We start from the raw sequence: 20,275 nt of genomic DNA on the forward strand, positions 1-20,275 counted from the left end.
TGGGAGCACTGTAATGTTATGATTAGGATTTGTGTTGCTTTCCCAATGCTGCCAGGTTAGGTTTACCTCAACTATAATTTGCGACGAACATGTTCAATGATAGCAATACAATTTATATAGTCTGCAAATTAAATTTAAAAAAAAATCCAACATTTTTTTGAAATTGTTCATCATATAAGTCTTAAGCAACATGAGCCCGTCTTTGTCTTTAAGCAACATGAGCCCGTGGTAGAAATTTTTTAACTGACCAGAAGATTAAGCAAATGCATAATATTTGTGTATTTAGTTGTACGTCATATTAAAATTGTGCTGCGTGTCATACTTACAAATACATGTAGGTAAAGATCCCGACCACTTTCCGTCACGATTACACTTGACAGTTGTGCCCCCTGTTTTGAGCGTATTCAAATCGTTTGTCGTGACTGCAGATATTTTGTGGCCAGGCTTGCAGCGATAGTGAATTTCTGAATGCACTGTGAAAGTTGCGTCTTTTGGTATTTCAACACCTTCCGGAACGTCTGGCCGTCCACATTCAATCACTACAAGAACAAATAAATGATATTAAAAAATAAAACAAAATGAGCCAAAACATTAGTTGCCAATTTAGCACACACCACAGTATATGGGAAAATGTTTCCACTTTCTTTCAAATCTGCGAATTAAAGTTGCAAATTCTGCTCTAAAACAATTTTATTCCAACCATTTAAAGTGTATTTATTGTTTCGAAAGTGTTTCTTGGGGAGAACACACAGAACTGATGCGAAAACAATTACGTGTTTTTAATTTTGGGCCATTTTATTTTTTACTAGCTAAAGATTATTTTGAAAAAACTTTTGTTCTTTTTTTTTCCATCTAAAAAATTTATCTGTAGTACTAGAAACAAATAATGTCAGATTTTTTGAAAAAGTTTCCCGGTTCTGCATAGAAAAAAAAATAAAAGAATGTTTAAATAGGTTTGAATCAGACTCTATTCGTGTACAGTCATTTAGGGTAATTTTGAATCATGTATATTAACTTTGAACCTCTTCATGCTTCTTTGTATATTTGAATTAAAAATAAAAAAATACTATAGAAGTCCCAATGTTGCTCCGTGCTAGCAAAGTAATAATATAAGTTTGTTACTTTTTACGCAACAAAGTTGGCAACAGTGTTGTTGTTACTAATGTCAGATTGAATAGCAAAGCTCAGTAATCTCCATGAACCTAAAATTGATGGAATTCTAGGAACAGCAGTGGATCATGGAGGATTTCGTCTTCAGTGCAGTTCAAACATTCTAATATATGGTCAGGTGAGGTCATGTTGGCTGTGCACTAGTAGCCTTCAGGGAAAACCTTCTGTCCATTCTAAAAAGTGATGGCTCACATACGGCCACTGATGAAGTGCGAGTAGGTGGTTTGATCAGATCTTAGTGTGAGCAGGTGAGACAGTGGCGGACTTCTCGCAAAATGCCAAGGATGTTTGAAGGAGTTTTCTCTAGATGGTTCAACTCAGTCTTCAGAAGGCAGGAAATCTTACTAAATATGAGATACTTAAAAGGGAACAAGGCTTTTTTCAGCAGCAGAATTGAGCAGAAAATTGACTCTCTCATTATCATCTACTGCAACGAGAGAAGAAATCCACTGAAAATGAATAGTTCACCCGAAGAAAGCCCGTTAGAAGATCTACGGTATCCATGTTAGTCTAATGCCTCACAATAGTCCAGTTAATGAGATGCTGAATTGAAACACGCCTACATATTAAGATCTAATTATGCTCGGATTGATCTTCAACTTGCAATGCATACCGCTCCTTATAGCAACAAATCCCGATACAAAAACTGAACAAAAATGTATGCTTTTAATCATACTCCAAAGCTCTGTATGAGAAGGCACGTACGCTCCACTACCAGGAAATTCCCCTCGCCCCTGCTACCATCGGTATATATCTTCAATGCTGACTGAGGGTTTTCATAGTTGATCTTCAAAGCCAATTGTCTAATGAGGGGAGGGTCAGGTTCTCAGAGTTGTTTGTCACACTAATAAAGAGTTCATCATAGAAGTGTTCCAACAACCATAAAGTTCCAACCTGAAGCTCTTTAGATTTTAAGGGTACCACAAAAGCGCTAGGAAGACACAGCGTTTTTGCAAAGAAGGGGCAATGTTTTTTTAGAAGTTGGTTATTAGTTCAAGTTCATAGGTAAGCAGCTGTTCTATCTTGATCCTTGTAACTGTAATGCTTTCTGGGGTATTTTGTATGGAAAAAGTTCCTAGCGAAAGAGGATGCACATACCTCTCAAAGAGTAGAATGTTAGTTCTTTACTTCTACTTTGACGAAATCCTTCAATCTTTATAGCAGCGGCCTGCTGCACTCTTTCAAGTATGTTAAGATTGGAGTTGGAAGCGCAAGAAAAAATGGGTAAATTGTACTCCAATAATGCACTAGTAAACAAGAGAAATGTATGCAGTCCGGAGTCTGCTGGATTCCACTCCCTAATTCCCACCAGAGTTGATGAGTCTTTTTCTGTCTTTGATCAATTGTCTCTTAATGTGCTTATTTCTCGTTATCTCTTGGTCCGAGGGGTAACCTAAACATTTGGCATTTTGAACATAATTTGAGTACTATTCATGAAGATTACAAGTTGAAAAGGTGTCTGTTTGTTGTGAAAAAGGTTTTCCATGATTTCGAAGCATTGAAAATCAGTTTCTGACGTCCGGCAAAAAAATGCCTCTGCCAGGGACAAGAGAGGTTAAGATCAATTTCACCAACGTCTGAGCCAGAGTGCCATACGATGGCATCCTCAGAAAAGATTTCCATATTGCAATGCATAGTTGATCTCTTTTTCGATACCAGGGCTGTAAAGAGAAAACAGTACGGGATTTAAATCCGATCTCAGTGGAATGCTCCCGTTTAAGGCTGAAAAGATCTGCAGAATATATTGATGGCAACAGTGTACACAGCTCATTGTGTAATCCAATCGTTCTGAAGTTACTGTTTGGCAGCTATTCTTGTACGCTGACTTGAAGTTTTTGAAATTTCTCGTCCTACATTACAATGCTCAATGCAATGTAATAAGTGAAGAAATCTTGTGATACAATCAATCAAATATTTGGAGTTTTTAAACATTCAGAATTTTTTTTCCTAAAGAATTTTTGCATCATTTATGTGTCAATAGATTCAATGCTAATTATATATGAGTTCAGCAGTTGAAATTAGTAAAATTGTGGATCAAAGTAATTCTGAATAATAGCACTTCAAGTGAAGGTGGAAAAATTCAGCATAAGTATCAATACTTTTTTTTGTACTTATTGAATATGATATTTCTTTTACTAGAGTTACTTACACTTGCAGGTAGGTTCCCTTCCACTCCACTTCCCGGTTTCTAAGCACGTTCGTTGATCGTGACCCACGATTGTGTAATTATCGTTGCACCTATAAGACACCCGGCTTTGATAAGTTGTAAACCCTTCGTCCATAAGTTCAAACATTCCATGCTGTAGTGTTAAAGGTCGGCCGCAATCCACAACTGAAACGAAATTCACAAAATAAGACATTGAAGACTGTTTCCATGTAAAGAAGTAAAATAATTATCAATGGCATGCTGACCGACAGAAGATCGGAGAAAATGTCAGAAAAACGCGTAAATAGTTGACAGATTTTTATTTCCATTGCAAAATTATTGATTTTTATCTGGTTCCGATAGAGCTCAAGTTAAGGAATACATAATGCCGTAAGTTTGCTGAAGAGTTTTCGGGGATGCAAAAGTACAACTGTCGAAAAGCAAAAAAAAAAAAAAAAGCAAATAATGTGATTATTACAACGAAAAAAATTCTGTGTAAGCAAAAGCGGGTCAAATTGAAAAGATGATTCAACAACGAGACATACAATGGGACATATTTTGTTAAATAAGTTACACATAATTCGATAGAGAATTATAATTAGAGTGAGGAGCGTTGAAAAGTTAGGAGCTGTAAGCATTTATATTTATTTTCTTCCATTGCGCGTCATGGCATTTTTCCATGCCATTTTCCTCATTTAATTTTAAAGCTTCTTTCACAGAAGTAAACTTAGAATATTTGGAAACCAGATACATTTTAAGGAAATTGCGACTTGAGAAAATAACGTGATGCAAAAAGAAAAGAAAAGAAAAGGGAGAACATCTTGTCTAAAAAATTCTTAAGTGACATTTAGAGGTGAATTAACTTTAATTCGTCTCTAAAGTCAGCCTCCGATGCTGTGCAGAGCGCCAAGAAAATGCCTTCATATGGCTACCACAAGACTGCATCATCATGCAAAGACAATAAAACGGTGTGTTTGACCATAACCTATTTTAGCTACTTCTCCTCTGTCAAACAATGTTTCAAGAAATCAGAGCATCAAAGATCAGGTTTTTCCGTTTTCATATACGCTCAATGCCCTTCCCATCCCCCTAAGTCACATAATATGCAATAAAAGGAATCAAAATAATCAAATTTTGTCTTTAAATTTGAATGAACAATCACTTATTAAATGAGTATAAAGATTCGTAGCAGGATGCCATGACAACCAAAGTAGACATACATACGGAAGAACAGGGGGGGGGGATTAACACGGGATGGACAACTCACATTTGCAGATGGGATCTCTTCCCGTCCATTGGCCTCCCAGTTGACATTTCCGGACCTCGTCCCCGACAAGCTTGTGTCCCCTGTCGCAGGTGTACTTGACCTCGTCCCCCGCCTTCACGCCGGTCAACTCCATGGTGGCGTTGTTGGGCATGCTGAGGCTAGGGCACCAGTGATCTACAAGAGAAATAAGTTCAACGTGAGTTCAAACATGTAACGATCTTAAATTCACAATAGGGTCGTTTCCAAAATTTTAAAAGTATTTTTCGCTCAAAGAACATGTTTAAAAGCAGAGGATATGACCATTTGTTAAATAATTCGTTTAAGTTTAATATTAAAAAAATAATAATAAATCGGTGCGCTTTTATTGTTTACGCCGATTATTCTCAAATGATGAAATGCCACTCACTGATGCCATTCATAGAGCAAAATATTTAATTCGCACCTTTACTCACGTGTATTGGCAATGATATGATTGATAGCAAGCGTAGAGCGCAATTATTAATTCGCTTCTTGATTATCATAATGTGGCAACGCGAAAGAAAGATGCGTCAAAGTGCATCATTTGTGACGTCATAAAGATCACGCCTTGTTTGAAAAATCGGATATTTAAAAAAATTAATTAAAAAATAACTGTTGGAAAAATAAAAGTATTTTCTGGTCCATGTTGATTTTTTTTTGCTCATTCTATCAATTTCAGAGACTAAAAGTAGTTCTTTTGACTGAAGGAAACAACCCCGTTGTCTTTCTATGCCTTAAATCAACGTTTCTCAATTTCTTTGATAAATGGAACCGTATAATATCCATTTTCCCCAGTCACCCTTGGTTTTTATTCAATAGTTTAGTTTGAATGCAACATTCTGAAAAACATTTACTTGCAATGAAAATGAAAATTAGTTTAGATAATGTTAAGTGTCTTTACAAAGTAACTTCAAAAAGTAATAACAATATCTTTAAACAACTCCTTTCGAACAAAATTTAAATATTATGAATGGCATTTATTTCATTTTTGGAGATATACTCAATAAATTAATCGTAATGAATGAAAGTTGATCAAGTTTAGCAAGTTTATTGCGATTTTTATTTGACACATAAGTTTAGGACTCCATTTTATACACATTTGTAGTTGCAAATGGTAAAAGTTCCTGCTTTTCGTGGCAATTGAAGAATATTCGTCTTTTAAACTACACTATAATTCCAACAACTGTATCAAATAAAAATAATTTTGCATGGATGAAACACAAATATCGTATTAAGGTTTCGTATTCTTTTACTGATGCGCAACAAATGAGATTTTATTTTACAATCCAGGTAATCAGTATTTTCTTTGCTGTTCGCTCAGAAAATACTGATTCAAAGCTTCTCTCCTATTTTTATCTTTTTTTTTTTGCAATGAAGAATGCAAGTTCATGGAACCCTTGAGTGAAACGCGCGGAATCCTGGGTTTCCACGGAACACAATTTAAGAAAAGCTTCCTTAGATAAAAGACGTTTTGTATTTTATTTCTCTAATCATATTTGTCTGGCATTAGGGTGGTACGAAATGGGGTGTACTCTCTGTATCATTTCATCGAGAGCTGTACAGAATCCCCCCAATGAAGATACCCATTGGAACAGTTCACTACCATTACGACTGTATCCATCTTGGATTCAGGTATGAAACTTGATCTGGTGACGATCTATTTCCCTCACAAACCATTTTATACATTCTAAAAATCACTTATTACTTCAAAATAAGTTTAGAAAAAGAATATGTAGGATCTGTTTGGGTTAAATGGAACATGGGGTAAATAGAAACCAATTCTATGACCACACTTGTGATAAAATTTGAAACTAAACTGTTTGTGAAGGTATACTTGGTAACATATAGAAAACACTCAGAGTTACGAGTACTTCCACGTCATCATTGATTGAAGTTGACATTGGGAAAAAAGTTGTTTTCTATAGTCGTCATACAGTTTCCTTTTCAGCAGAACTATGAATGCGAAGTAACAGGTTTTACTTGTCATGTGGCAGATTACTAAACATTTTTCAAAATGAATTTCACTTTCCCAGCTTTTTATAATGAACAATTTAGGTGTTTCCATTTAGCCCATAAATAATTGGCCAAGTTACTCTCATAGAGCGTAGTTTTGGACATCATGAACATAATGGTTTCATACATGGAAAAAAGACTTTCATACATAGCTGAAAACACTTTGTTAACAGCAGCAGATTTGAAAGTGATGAAGCCCGTCGCAATACATTTTTGAAGTTCCTTTTGTCTTTTACAGAACTATGTAAAACATTTATCATTTGCATTTTTGAATCTTCTTTGGGCCCCCTAAGTCGTAGAGCCCCTCACAATTGCGACAGTGGTAACGGAATGAATCTGGCACTGTTTGTTAACTGACTAAATTCTCTCTATAGTTTGGACAACCATAACATTGCAACTTCGTAATTCTATCAATAGATTCTGCGTAGCCTTCCCGCCTCAAATCTTCCAGGGTAGGTTTGTTCTAAGTGTAGTAGTTGGCCTCATCATAAAAATGCCACTGCGCGTGTGTGTTTCATTGAGAAACAAGAATGAGAACATAATCCATTATTGGCGTTTTTATTCATATTTTGAACTTTTACAAATTTATTAAAAATAATTCATCAAAATAATCACGTACTAAGGGAAAATGTGCCTACTTAAATCGGATCTTTATTAAATTTGGCTTATGATATCTTGCTTTTAATTTTTGCTTTGCACCATTTTTAGCGACACAGGTCCCCTGTTCATAGGGGATCCAATATAGGCGGTCTTAATAAATCGAATGCCTTGAATGCCTTCGAATAAATTTTTTCTGTTGCAATCGATGCTTTTAAATTCCGATTTTTTTTTAAATTTTAGTTACTTACACTGGCAACTTGGTTCGGTGCCATTCCATTTCCCTTCTTCAGCACATCTTCGTGTCCTGTCTCCGACTAAGGTATAATTTTCGTCGCATACGTACATAGCGGTTGCATTGTACGTTGTTCGTTTATCAGGATATGTGACTCTTCCGAAGTTGATGTTACGGAGCTCCCCACAGTTCACATCTGCAAAAAAATAAAATGAATAAAATAAAATAAATAAAAATAGTGCTACATTATTTGAAGGCATTTATATTGTAAAATATGAAATAAATTATTGTCATCTAAATTTATAATCAAAAGTTTCTTGAAACAAGTTTCTTAAGTAACATTTTAATCAATATTTAGAAGAATGACGCTACAAATAATTAAAAATATAATTTGAACACAGTTTCAAACATAATCAATGGGCTGATTTCAGCAATAATTATGTGCGAAAATGCGTATTTACAACCCACTAAATTTGTAGCATGAAGCCTGAACTTAAATAGTTTTAAATGATAATATTTTAATCTAAGAGGTTGTGATAGCTGAAAGATGGAAGGGAAATGCAAAATTAGTTTAAAAATCTAAATAAACACCGTTCTTGTTACTTAAAAAGTAAAACATAATCCTTGGTTGTAAAATGTGTTCAGCAGCGAGAGGATGTTCAACAGCTAAATATGACTTATTTTTACCCCCGATACACAAAGGAAGGGGGTTATATGATTGACGTATCTGTGTATCTGTTTGTGTGGCATTCTAGCGCGTAAACGGATGGATCGATTTTGAAAAAAAAAAAAAAATGTTCGAAAAGAGAGTTGATTGAGAGTGTTCTTAGCTAGGTTGCGTCTTCGGATGACATTAATTAACGAAGATATTAATTAAAAACCTCTAAAAGGTTTTTTTTTTGAGATTTTTGCAGTGAAAACATATTTAAAAATTTTAAATTTGGTACCAAAATAAAGAGTATTTTTTTCTGCGTTTGGGAGAATGTGTTTGGAACTTCCATGTTACATAGGATTCGAATTATAACGCTTTTTAAAGCAGATTTTAAATACGGCTAAGCTTTTATTCAGCGATTAGTAACCGAATTTATTGTTGACCGACAAGGATGATCTAAATTTTTTATCTGCTGCCAGTTTCTATTCGTTAACAAATAAAATACTTGTGATTGATTTTAAATGTAGTATAAGGCTTTTAAAAGGATTTTCGATTTTCCTTCTTGATTCTACATTTGCGACGGGGCAGCAATTTTGCAGTCGGGGTTTTTCTTTAATTTTTAATTTTAATTACTTGTTTAAAGTTGGCTTAGAATAATATAAATAAAACTATTGTCCAAGTAATTAACTTTAATGAAAAAAGAGTGGGATGCTCTCCATATCCATTTTTGCAAAGATTAGTCTTACTTTTCTTATGAAAAAAATATTTACTTTAACATAATTCATGATTTTTTAATTCGCGAAAATTCACAAGAAACGACTAAAGAGCTCGGGCAACAGTCTAAACTGAGAGCTCTCGAACTCAAAGAAAAATTGAAATATTGGTTTTCAGTTTTGGCAGTAAATTCATCCTTCAAAAAAGGGAGGGAAATGGATAATTTTCACTTTGTCTCATGTAGGGTAAAGTGATGAATAAATTATTTTTTCTAAATGAAACATTTTATATTTGATTACAATTAAAAACATTTTTCACAAAATGAATGACTAAAAAGCAGATAAAGGAATACATGAATACATAATGAAACAATGAAAAAAAAAACTGAAATAGTAAATGAATAAAAAAATATGTGAATGAATAAGTAAGGAAACTAACAAATGAAGGAATTTTAAGTGAATTAATCAATAAATGAATACGTAAATGAATGAATGAACTGTTTCCTTTTTGTCCATATGAACTTGACAAAATTAATTAAACATTTAGAATTAAAACATGCCTGATATTAGCTAAATAAGTACTGCATTAAAATCTGCAGATATCAATCATTATTCAAAATGTTAATTGCAAAAACATTATCATTTTAGAGCAAAATTATTTTTGCTGAACTATATAATAACACGATTTTGCATTAAATTTTGAAAATGAGTTGTTCCCTTTTATACCTTTATTTTAAGCGCTATTTATTTTTTGACTGGAATCAGTTATAGTATAATAACATATATAAAACATTGCTAGGAAGTTGACTTTGCAAATTGTGAAAATGTTTCATCATTTCACTTTACCCCACACTTCCTTTCTAAATTACGTCGCAAAAAGCAGACTGTAACGGATATCGTTGACCTTATGTTTGCTTGAACTCCTGTAGTTTTGTACTCTCATTTAATGCATTCATTTTACTAGGTACTTTCATTGTATTGTATTTTAAATTTGTATCACCCCCCCCCCTTTTTTTTAAAAGGCAGATAACACAATACTGAAGGATTGTAATAAACTGATTGTAACAAACTGCATTGAATGACGCATTGTAATCTCTTTTTCTTAAACATAGAGTGAAGTATAATAAATGCTAACATATCATGTTATCCGAGAACGGTTCGATCGCTCAATCATTTTGTACTTTACTAATAGTTTTGCCATTCTCTTAACAAAATGTCTTTTTGAAAAAAAAAAAACCGGTAAAATTCAGTTTTTTCAGCATGATTCTCAGCTTTGGAATCTTGCTTATATACTATGTTTTTCATAGACTTTTCATAGACGGCATGAAACCAAAACGATAGTGTTTCAGTGCGAAATGTATCTATACAAATATTTGGTTCTCCGAAAATTATCTCGTTCATTCAGATAATTCGAAATTAATCATTGTAATTAAATGACAAGTAGTCGTGCTTTTGGGAAGTTTTTTTTTTAAAGTATCACAATTAGGTCTGCCAAATGTTCTAAGTTTTTGAATTGATCAATTACTTTTAAGTGTTCGCTAAGAAATAACACCAATTCATAATACTAAAGGCGGGTGTCAAACATGCTATAACATAATTCAACATTTATCCCATAACCTCAAAAAATGATGTTTTAACATCTCACACCCACCCTCCAAGTGATAACCCTGTTAAAACGCTAGTTCATTTACCCGTCACGAACTGGATCAAAGCCGATATACAACCTCACACGAGTCAATTAAACCTATCAACAGCGTTTTAAATTGTCAATCATCCGATATGGTTAATCGACGCAAGAAATTAAAAATCAATTCACACAGTCTTATTAATACTCACATTCGCAGGTGGGCGCGGCCCCACTCCAGAATCCGTTACTCTCGCACCGGCGAACCCTATCTCCGACCACTTTGTTGCCCGTCGGGCAGTGGTAAGTGACCGACTGACCCAGCCGGAAATCTTTCTCCAGGACCGTTGAGTTTTCTTGCCGGTCGGGATTGCCGCAGTTTGATGGACCTGGAGGGAATAGAGAAACGTGTTTTTGTTAGTAAGTGTGGACTTAATGAGTGTCGTAAAAGGAGAGTTTAAACAAATAAATAAAAAAAAAGCCATATCTGTTCCACGATTAAAAAAAAAAAACATTGAAAGTTATAAGATTGTTTATTTTTGTATGCTAAGTGGTTACTTAATAATTAGCATTCTGAGACAAAGACAACAGAAGGGTGGATAATACAAAATGAACATCTTGAAGCACGTTTTTCTGAGGGAAAAATAAAACTTGTTTCTGACAAATCAAGAGTTTTTGCAATCAATTGTTTTGAAACATTGGTTATTATTATTTTTAAAACGATCTTATTTATCTCTTAGATTTTTTATATTCATAGCTGGTTCCTGCATGTTAACAACTGACAAAAATAATTCGAAAACATTTCTGAAAAAAAAAAAAAAAAAAAAATTCCGTTTCATGAGGGAAAAAAAATCATTTAAAGTTATAAGGTTGTTTATTTTTTTTACGCTAAGTGGTCACTTAATAATTAGCATTTTGAGACAAAGACAAAAAAAAGATGGATAATTCAAAACGGACATTTAGAAGCACGTTTTTCTGAGGGTAAATGAAACTTGTTTCTAACAATTTAAGAGTTTTCTCAATCAATAGATTTGAGATCTCATCTTGGTTATTATAATTATTATTATTGAAATGATTTTTTTCTCTTTTAGAATTTTTATTTTCATATCTGATTACTGCATATTAATACCTGACAGAAATAATAAGAAACGATAATTTTTTGTCAGGCATATAAGGAAGTTTCTATATAGAGGTAAAAGTTTTTCAATCCAACTACTGGCAAATTTATGAAAAATCGCTTAAATATCATCATTTTTCTTCCAATTTCCTTTGAAGGAAGGAATATAACAAGTATTCTTTAAGTGAGCAACACTATATAAGAAACTCACTTTCTTTAAGAAAAAGACTATTTTCACAGCTTTTCACTATACAAAAAAATTTTTTTTTAAAGTTAATATTAAATTTAATAAACTCTCTAAAGTGATTTAATACTTTTTGTTCAATCTGTTGCCTTAAATATATTTTTCTTCTGCAAAGAACAAGTCAAAAAAATGTAATTAAATAAAATAAAATAAAACCGAAGGAATAAATCAATAAACTAGATAAATAATAAATACATAAATAAATAACATAATAAATGAATATAAAAAAAAACTTAAAAAGTAAGATAGATAACAAAATAAGTGAAAAAAAAAAATTATTAGTTTTTTCGCCTTCCTTTTAACTTTTATTTTTATTTGCCATGTGAATATGCATATATTTATAAGAAATTAAAAAAAGAACTTTTTTAACTATTAAGGAACATAAATTTTAAAATTTCTCTCAATATATGTTCAAATTGTAAAAGATTTCTCAGGTGTTAAATGAAAGTAAACTCAATTAGTTATTGTACGCTTATTAAGAATAATTAAAAAATAAAAGGGCGTTGAAATCATTTCTGTTTTTTTAAATCAGAGCACAATGAATGGAATAACACGATTAAAATCCTTAACAGTCATTCTCGGGCATTTAAAAGCCTTTTATTTCTCTTTCTCAGGTCAAGCATTCAGATCTCCTGGAGCGCAAAGTGCTTGAAGGGTTAAACCCCAAATTTTTCTTAAGAGTCTTCTTCGGAGAATAAGATTAAGTGAAAGCTCTTAAAGAAATGGAACGAGAACCACCGAATAAGGCGGCTGAGATCCGCGCCGTTAAGCAACATTCAATCTATTTAAATGAAGTTCCAATTTCTACAGCAATTCAGAGTGATTGACCCCTTTAATTGCTGCGTTTCATGCTCAGGGCTGTGTCGTGGATTGGTGTTGATATGATTGCACTGATGTTTTCGATAAGCCTTTTCTTTGATGAAAGCAGTGTGATCTAAACCTTGTTTAAGAGCTGTAGAAAAATTCATTCCATATTAAAAAAATATTGAACATATCAGGCTCAAATATTTTTTGAGATTAATAAATATTATTCACTTTCCTTAACACATGGGAAGTAACCTTTCAATGTGAAGATTGTTAAATCTGTTAGTCTAAGACTCAATAAAAACCAACATGGAAGAAATTGAGATAGAACGAATGACAGAAGAAAACAAGCATCTGAGCCAAAAATAGAAAACAAAATGTTAACATTTTTGAAGAAATGATGATTGATAGAATCAAAGTAATCGAGCATCAAGCAAAAGTATCGCAGACACGTATTTCGAAATTTTTGGGAAACTCTTTTATCAATGCGCAAAACTTCAGAGTGTAAGAAATCCGACAAGGTAGAAAATAGCAAAAATAGACTAAAAATAAAATAAAAACTGGATGACACCGAAGCCAATATTATGTGTTAATATAAACAAAATAAACCATTCAAGAACGTGGAAAAGCCCTGGGATGCAATGAATTCTGCTCAAATGATATTTTTTCTCAAAAATATTTTAGCCTGATAAATGTGGAACGTATTTTTCTAAAGCTTTTAAACAAAGCTTAATTGATAGTAGATACTACAACGAAAAAACTTATATAGAATATCAGTATAATTATATCAACATAAAAGAAGGAAATAATGTTCTCTTAAAATGGACAGAGTGAAACATTAAAAATCTTAGAAAATTATGAAGGGGGAAAAAAGACGGAAAATTTTACATGAATGGTTCGTTTGAAGCTTTTCATTAATTTCTTCAAAAAAATACCGTTACTAATTTCAGTTACTAATTTTGTGCTAATGCAGTCGAACTCGGTTATAACAAGTACGAAGGGACCGCGATGTTTGCTCGTTATAACAGAGTTCTCGTAAAAGATGAGTTCGCCGAAAGCTCCTGAGAATTAGGACATACTTGCTTTGTTCTTCTAATTTCAGTACAGTACCAAAAAAGTTGGTAATTTTGTTTTGAGCTGACTTTTTGTCTTTCTTGTGTTATTGTGCTCGAGGAGTGCTCATCGCCCGAGAACCATGGTCACTAGCACCCCTGGTTTTGAAAATGATTTCTACAGATCAAAAGCTATAGTGTATGTTGAGGTTTCTTCCTCTTTAAGTTCTTTCCATTTAAAATAAATAACAACACCAAAAGTAGGGGAATAATGAGAGTTCTGCAACAGGAGGCGGTGTTGCGGTGTTAACACCGCCTCCCCCTCCCACTCTTCCTCCCACCGCCTCCTCCACTTCCTCCCCACCCCCTCCCGACCTTGGGGTTGACCCTCCCCACGACCGGGGCCGCCGCGAGAACCCGTAGAAGGTGACGAGGGTTTTTCCCGCGTTTTAGATATTTTTCCCGCGTTTTCGGACTTAGAATATTTTGAACTTGTTGTCATGGTATCCACAAAGTTTTTACTTTTTGGATGGCAACACTTGTTTGAGTTTCGGTTTTGGAATGGCAACACTTGTTGTCATGACAACCAGAGTTTTTAGTTTTCGGTTGGCAACACTTGTTGCTATGTTTTAACTTATGCTATGTTTAACGTCGGTGGCGCCATCTATTGAGAGGTTGATTTTTCATTTCCGGACTTTGAATATTTCTGCGAATTTAATTATTTTTATTTTTACAGAGTGTCGCTGCTGGGAATCGAACACACGATCTCCAAAAGGTCTTAGTAGCTGTCAGATTTAGACACGCGCAAACTGACCAAGCTACTAAGACCTGAGTGTAAGCACGTTAATTATCATCTCAATATAATTTTCACATGTGCTAAATGCTCGTGGCGTCATCTATTGAGACTGTGGACTTGAAATATATTTTAAACTTTGATTTTCTTTTTCATGCATTTCAAACTTTATCCTTTTTATTTTTTCTAACTTGTTAAATTTTCTTTTTTCTTTGTCAAATTTACAAATAATTTTTCTAACTTGTAAAAATTTCGAAGAAATAATTTTCTTAACTAATTTTTTTTTTTTTTTTTTGACTTTCATACAACAAAATATTTTTTCTTATTTGTTAAATTTTCTAAGAAATAATTAACTTAAATATTCTTTCATACATTTTGAACTTTAACGTTTTTTCCTGTCATTTAGCACTTTGATTTTTTTTTTCACTATTTTAGCGTTTTTCAATTATTTTCAGTCTTTAACTATTTTCTTAACTTTTTAGTCTTTAACTAATTTCAAGCATTTCAGACTTAGATTATTTTTTCGTGATTTCGATTTTTTTTTTTAGTATATTTTAGAGTTTGATCATTTTCTCGCTTGTTTTTACTTTATCGTTTTTTTTTTTCCCGATATTTTTAAACTTAGAAATTTTTCACAAGTAGTGACAGGAATCGAACCTTCAAATTTTTCAAAACGTTATCATGTCTTCAATTTTTGCAATCATGTCAAACTTGCAATCAATTTACTCGTAGTAGTAATTAACACTTATCATTAACAAATTTTCTCAGATTTTAAAAAATCAACTTAATTAATTTTTTCCAGTAAGCAAATTGCGCACTCAAGTTACATTCCAACACTACATATATGTTTCAAGAGTTTCATTGAATTTATCACATTCCATTTAATTAACTCTAATAATTACTTTTTCATTAATACTTAACTTAATCATTTTATCATACATTTATTCCAGTTACAAAATTATGCTAAAAAGTTATTTATTTTTCTTAGCACAAGAGATTTTAACATGTTCCTACTAAAATGCTTTTCACTCTAGTTTGAGTTTACTAAAATAGCAACTCATTTACGATTTAGATTCATTTAATCGTCTTTGATTCTTTTTTCATTGTTAATATTTTACATTATCACATACGTTATTATTTTTATACATTTATCCATTTAATTTTCCAAAATCTACAATCAATTTACTCTTCGTATTAATTAACACTTATCACTATCAAATATTTTCATGAATTTTAAAAATTATCTTCTTAAATAATTTTTTACTGTAACCAAATTTCCCACTCAAGTTATATTTCATCACTACATATGCTTTTCATGAGTTTCATTTAATTTATCGCATTTCATTTAATTAACTCTAATAATTATTTTTTATCATCGATATTTAAGTTAATCATATTTTCCTTTATTTATTTTTCATGCAAACACTCTTGATGGAATAAAACAAATTTTTAAACTTTCATGAATTAAATCCCCTCTGACTATTTTATTTTACTTTACCATACTTTACTATTTTACTTACTGCGTTTTACTATTTATCATTCATTACAGCTTTTCCAAAATATTACTTTACAACCAACTAATTTCATTAACAGAATTTTCATTACAATTTATAAATTTCACTTTTATTTAATTATTTTTACCTACGCTAAAATAAAACACATCACATAAAAAAGTTAAACATCAATGAAGAACCCGAGAAATGTTAAAATTATAAGTCAAGTATCAAAACTTCATGTCAGCAAATTTTAAAAATAGACTTACCGAAAAATAACTTCTACTGAAATTCATTTCAAAACTTGGAATCAATTTACTCTTAGCATTAATAAACACTTATCATTAAGAAATTTTCATGGATTTTAAAAATCAACTTATTTAATTTTTTCCAGTAAGAAAATTTCGCACTCAAGTTACATTTCATCACTTTATATGCTTTTCAAGAGTTTCATTTAATTTATCACATTTTATTTAATCAACTCTATTAATTATTTTTGATTAGTATTTAACTTAGTCATTTTATTGCATAGTGTTTTACTTTATTATTATTATTTTTTTTTTCATACAAGCACTCTTGTTAGAATAAAACAAAATTTTCAACCTTCATGAATTAGAATCACTTTGGCTATTTCATTTTCCCAATAATATTTTACTTTAACAACTAATTTCTTTAACAAAATCGATATCATTTATTTTAGTCTTTATCCTTTTCGAACGATACATTCAAATGGACAGCTATACGTTAAATTAAGAAACTTAATCTAAATTTTGACAAATTAAGTTATAGCTAAATACTGACTAAAATTAAGTACAAAAGACTAACCTTTTTGGGGTGAAATCCCTCAAGTACCAGCTATCGCGAAGTTATTTAAAAACAGTGAATGAAATTGTAATAAGTGGATTGTTAATTATAACTCAATCTCACAAAATTACAATTACACGCATGTTTTATTTGAAATCACTGCATACGGCTGGCTGCCCATCGTCGATTTGCAGAACGCATGCCGTGATATCGCAAATCAACTCGGCTGTTGAAAAAAACTACCGTAATGCTACAGCACTTCGGATCGTCCACACTCACCGAGACGAATTGAGAAAATGACTTTATCAATATTGCTATCTACCCCTTTACCGATAACAGATAACAAACCCCACGTGCGAGTATTATTCACCACCTGGCCTACGTCTTTCAAGTGATGTCACTGTTTCTGACCAATTAAAATTAGTTCACGTTTCTCAAATATCAAGCACATAGATCGGCAATAGCCTGATGTCTGGTTTTCCAAACAAAATTTTAGATTTTAATTCGTAGTTTCGAATTAATTTCTTTTTCATTTCAAACTTATAAAAAAAAATTTCCAGCTTGTAAGAATATTTCTTTCAAAAACAGATTTTTGATTCAAAACAGTATTTTTTCAAACTTGTAATATTTTTCTACTTAGAAAATGAAATCAAAAATTTTTGTTTTCTTTAATCATATAAAATGTTTTTTAAGAAATAATTTCTCAAACTTGTAATATTTTTCCACTAATTAAAAAAAAAAAATCAATTTTTTTTTTTTCAATCATATAAAAATAAATTTTTATTCTTACAAGAATAAATTTTTCCGCAAAAATATTTTTTTCAAATCAAAATAATAATAATAATAATATTTTTGTAACATATTGTTTTTTTTTTCCTTTCAATCTTTTTTTTTTTTTTTTCAAAAATTTTCAAACTTACAAAATAAAATTTTTTCAACTGAATCTTCAAACGAAATGATTTAATTAAATTTAAAACTCAATATCACTTTACTCTTAGTATTAATAACCAATAGCACTTAACCATTTACTCTTTGCACTCTAAGTATTAATTAACACACACGCATTACAAATAATAATAATAATGTTTAAGATACTTACAAATCATCCACTCAAGCTTTCAAATATCCATCTAGCATGTTATTGTTCATTCGTGTGAGGGAACTTGTAATAAAACTTTACTTATCAACCGAAATTATAAGCGAAAATATCGCATTTTTTTAGCACTTAATATAATCCTACAATTAACAAATTGGTTTTAACTTTGAATTTAAGAAAAATAAAAACTATTACACACTTAGTAACATATCTATCGATGTATATTATTTCATGACAAATCACAAATAGGTGAGGATCTTTTATCGATCATGTGACCAACTAAGTTAAGAAAGAGCGTTCTTATCTCATATGAGAATTTATAAGTCTTTAATATTTCTCTTTAATGTAAGTGTATTGATACGTACGAGTTTGTGTATGTGAATATAACTGTGTATTGTTTTCAAACCATTGTCATGTTTAAGCTTTACGGTTCTAATTTTGACTTTCCACTTAGCATTATTTGAAGTCCTTCGCATGCATTAAACTATAGAAATATTACAAAAATTATATTTTCATTCAGTCTTAATTACAAAACCATACAATAAGATGAAGACAACACCGATAGTATAAAGATTACTTACAATAAAGTGCATATAAAAAATATATGTAAGAGTGATTTCAAAGTATAATCCATCAACCATATTCAACAACTCAATCAAAACACAAGTCTCTTTTAAAATGATAAACACAATTTATTCACACACACAGTAAAAGACAATTAAAAAAACTTTCATCCTTAAGTAAAACTCTTCAAAACTTTCAAGCGTATTTTTAACATCGATTGCATCAAATAAATCAGACACATGACATTTTAAACATGGACTATCAACATTCAAAGTAACGAAGTCACGAGTCAAGTTTTCCCAATTAACATTAAAAAGAACCCGTTCGAAAAAAGTGTCGAACTTTCGACCCCTTGTTAATGATTCACATTCATGCACTCTCATGTAAAAAATGAATCCATTTTTACAATCCACACATTCTTTTTTAGAAAGGTAGTTTATGTTGCATATGAGCTCATCAAATAGTCACTTACGTAGAGAATCAGCCAGTTTACGAACTTCTTGTGATGTATATGTGCTGATTTTATCACATCGACAATCACAGGGATATTTTTTCTCAATTTCCGAAAGGATGTACTCTTTTAGAGTATAAGTCATAAGTTTGTCTTTGACACTACGTGAGATACAAGGGGACGCGTAGCACAATTTGTCAATCTGGCTTTCCAAAAGTAGAACTCTATCAGGCATCAACTGGAACACTTCTCGTTTCAGTTTGAACAATCTTTGCACACTAACACAGATGTTACCATTCGCACTCGACTCTCCTTTTTTATAACAAAAACGAAATCACGGTCTTCGATTAATTTTTGATTTATATTTTTACGTAGGCTTGAAATAACTGATCTCCACACATCTGGTTCTAAGGAAATACCATCCATAGTTGGTCGAAAAATACCATCTTTCCCACACGTATATCTTCTAATATGCACGCGTGTACGTTTCCGAAAAGCATTCACCTAAAGTGAAAATACAATCACCCAAGTGTATCATATCATCAGGCTGTGGAGAAGCCTCAATGTTCATTTTCATGTTCGTTGCATCCCATCTGTTCATCTTCAGGCTTCAAAGTTTCAGAATGATTTTCACCACCGTTAGTCATTCTTAACTCTCATAGGATTAGGAGTCACAATACTAAAACAACTTCCTGTGAACTTAAAAAATAAATCAAACTAGGTTTTAACACTAGCTGGTGAAGAAAAATCCTAAGTACATAGAATAAAATTTCACGATCTCTTTCAAAGCTCAGAATCACCCTGAAAATGATTCTCCAAACATCCACTATAAACCAATGAATATTCACTTTAACCAATGAGAAGTGTACATAAATCTCTTGCTACTGACGTCATAGAATATCACATGAACTTTTGAGCAGAATTGTGTTGTTTTACACAGTATTCAGATTTTTAGAAAATGCCAACACTTTGACTTCCAAATTCATCCTGACCTACTACGAGTAATTTTAAGATGGTAGCAGGTTTTCACATCACACCGAATGTCGATGACGGTTTCGCATCTCATGCAAATGACATGATCAATTACACGTGATTGATCATGTCAATTTGCATGAGATGCGAAACCGTCATCGACATTCGATGTGATGTGAAAACCTGCTACCATCTTAAAATTACTCGTAGTAGGTCAGGATGAATTTGGAAGTCAAAGTGTTGGCATTTTCTAAAAATCTGAATACTGTGTAAAACAACACAATTCTGCTCAAAAGTTCATGTGATATTCTATGACGTCAGTAGCAAGAGATTTATGTACACTTCTCATTGGTTAAAGTGAATATTCATTGGTTTATAGTGGATGTTTGGAGAATCATTTTCAGGGTGATTCTGAGCTTTGAAAGAGATCGTGAAATTTTATTCTATGTA

General features: G+C 31.9%; 1 protein-coding gene across 1 annotated transcript in view; it reads right to left on the reverse strand.

Moving 5' to 3' along the window:
• The window catches only part of LOC129216043 (sushi, von Willebrand factor type A, EGF and pentraxin domain-containing protein 1-like), a 170,322-nt gene that overhangs the window by 26,466 nt on the left and 123,581 nt on the right, over window positions 1-20,275 (reverse strand). The window contains exons 9-13 of the mRNA XM_054850188.1: window positions 10,648-10,824; window positions 7,463-7,642; window positions 4,584-4,757; window positions 3,320-3,502; window positions 327-539 (exon numbers count right to left, since the gene is read on the reverse strand). Of these exons, the coding sequence (XP_054706163.1) occupies window positions 327-539; window positions 3,320-3,502; window positions 4,584-4,757; window positions 7,463-7,642; window positions 10,648-10,824 (927 nt within the window). The remainder of the gene's footprint in view (window positions 1-326; window positions 540-3,319; window positions 3,503-4,583; window positions 4,758-7,462; window positions 7,643-10,647; window positions 10,825-20,275) is intronic.

The sequence above is a fragment of the Uloborus diversus genome, chromosome 2 (assembly GCF_026930045.1).
Source record: "Uloborus diversus isolate 005 chromosome 2, Udiv.v.3.1, whole genome shotgun sequence".
NCBI lineage: Eukaryota > Metazoa > Arthropoda > Arachnida > Araneae > Uloboridae > Uloborus > Uloborus diversus.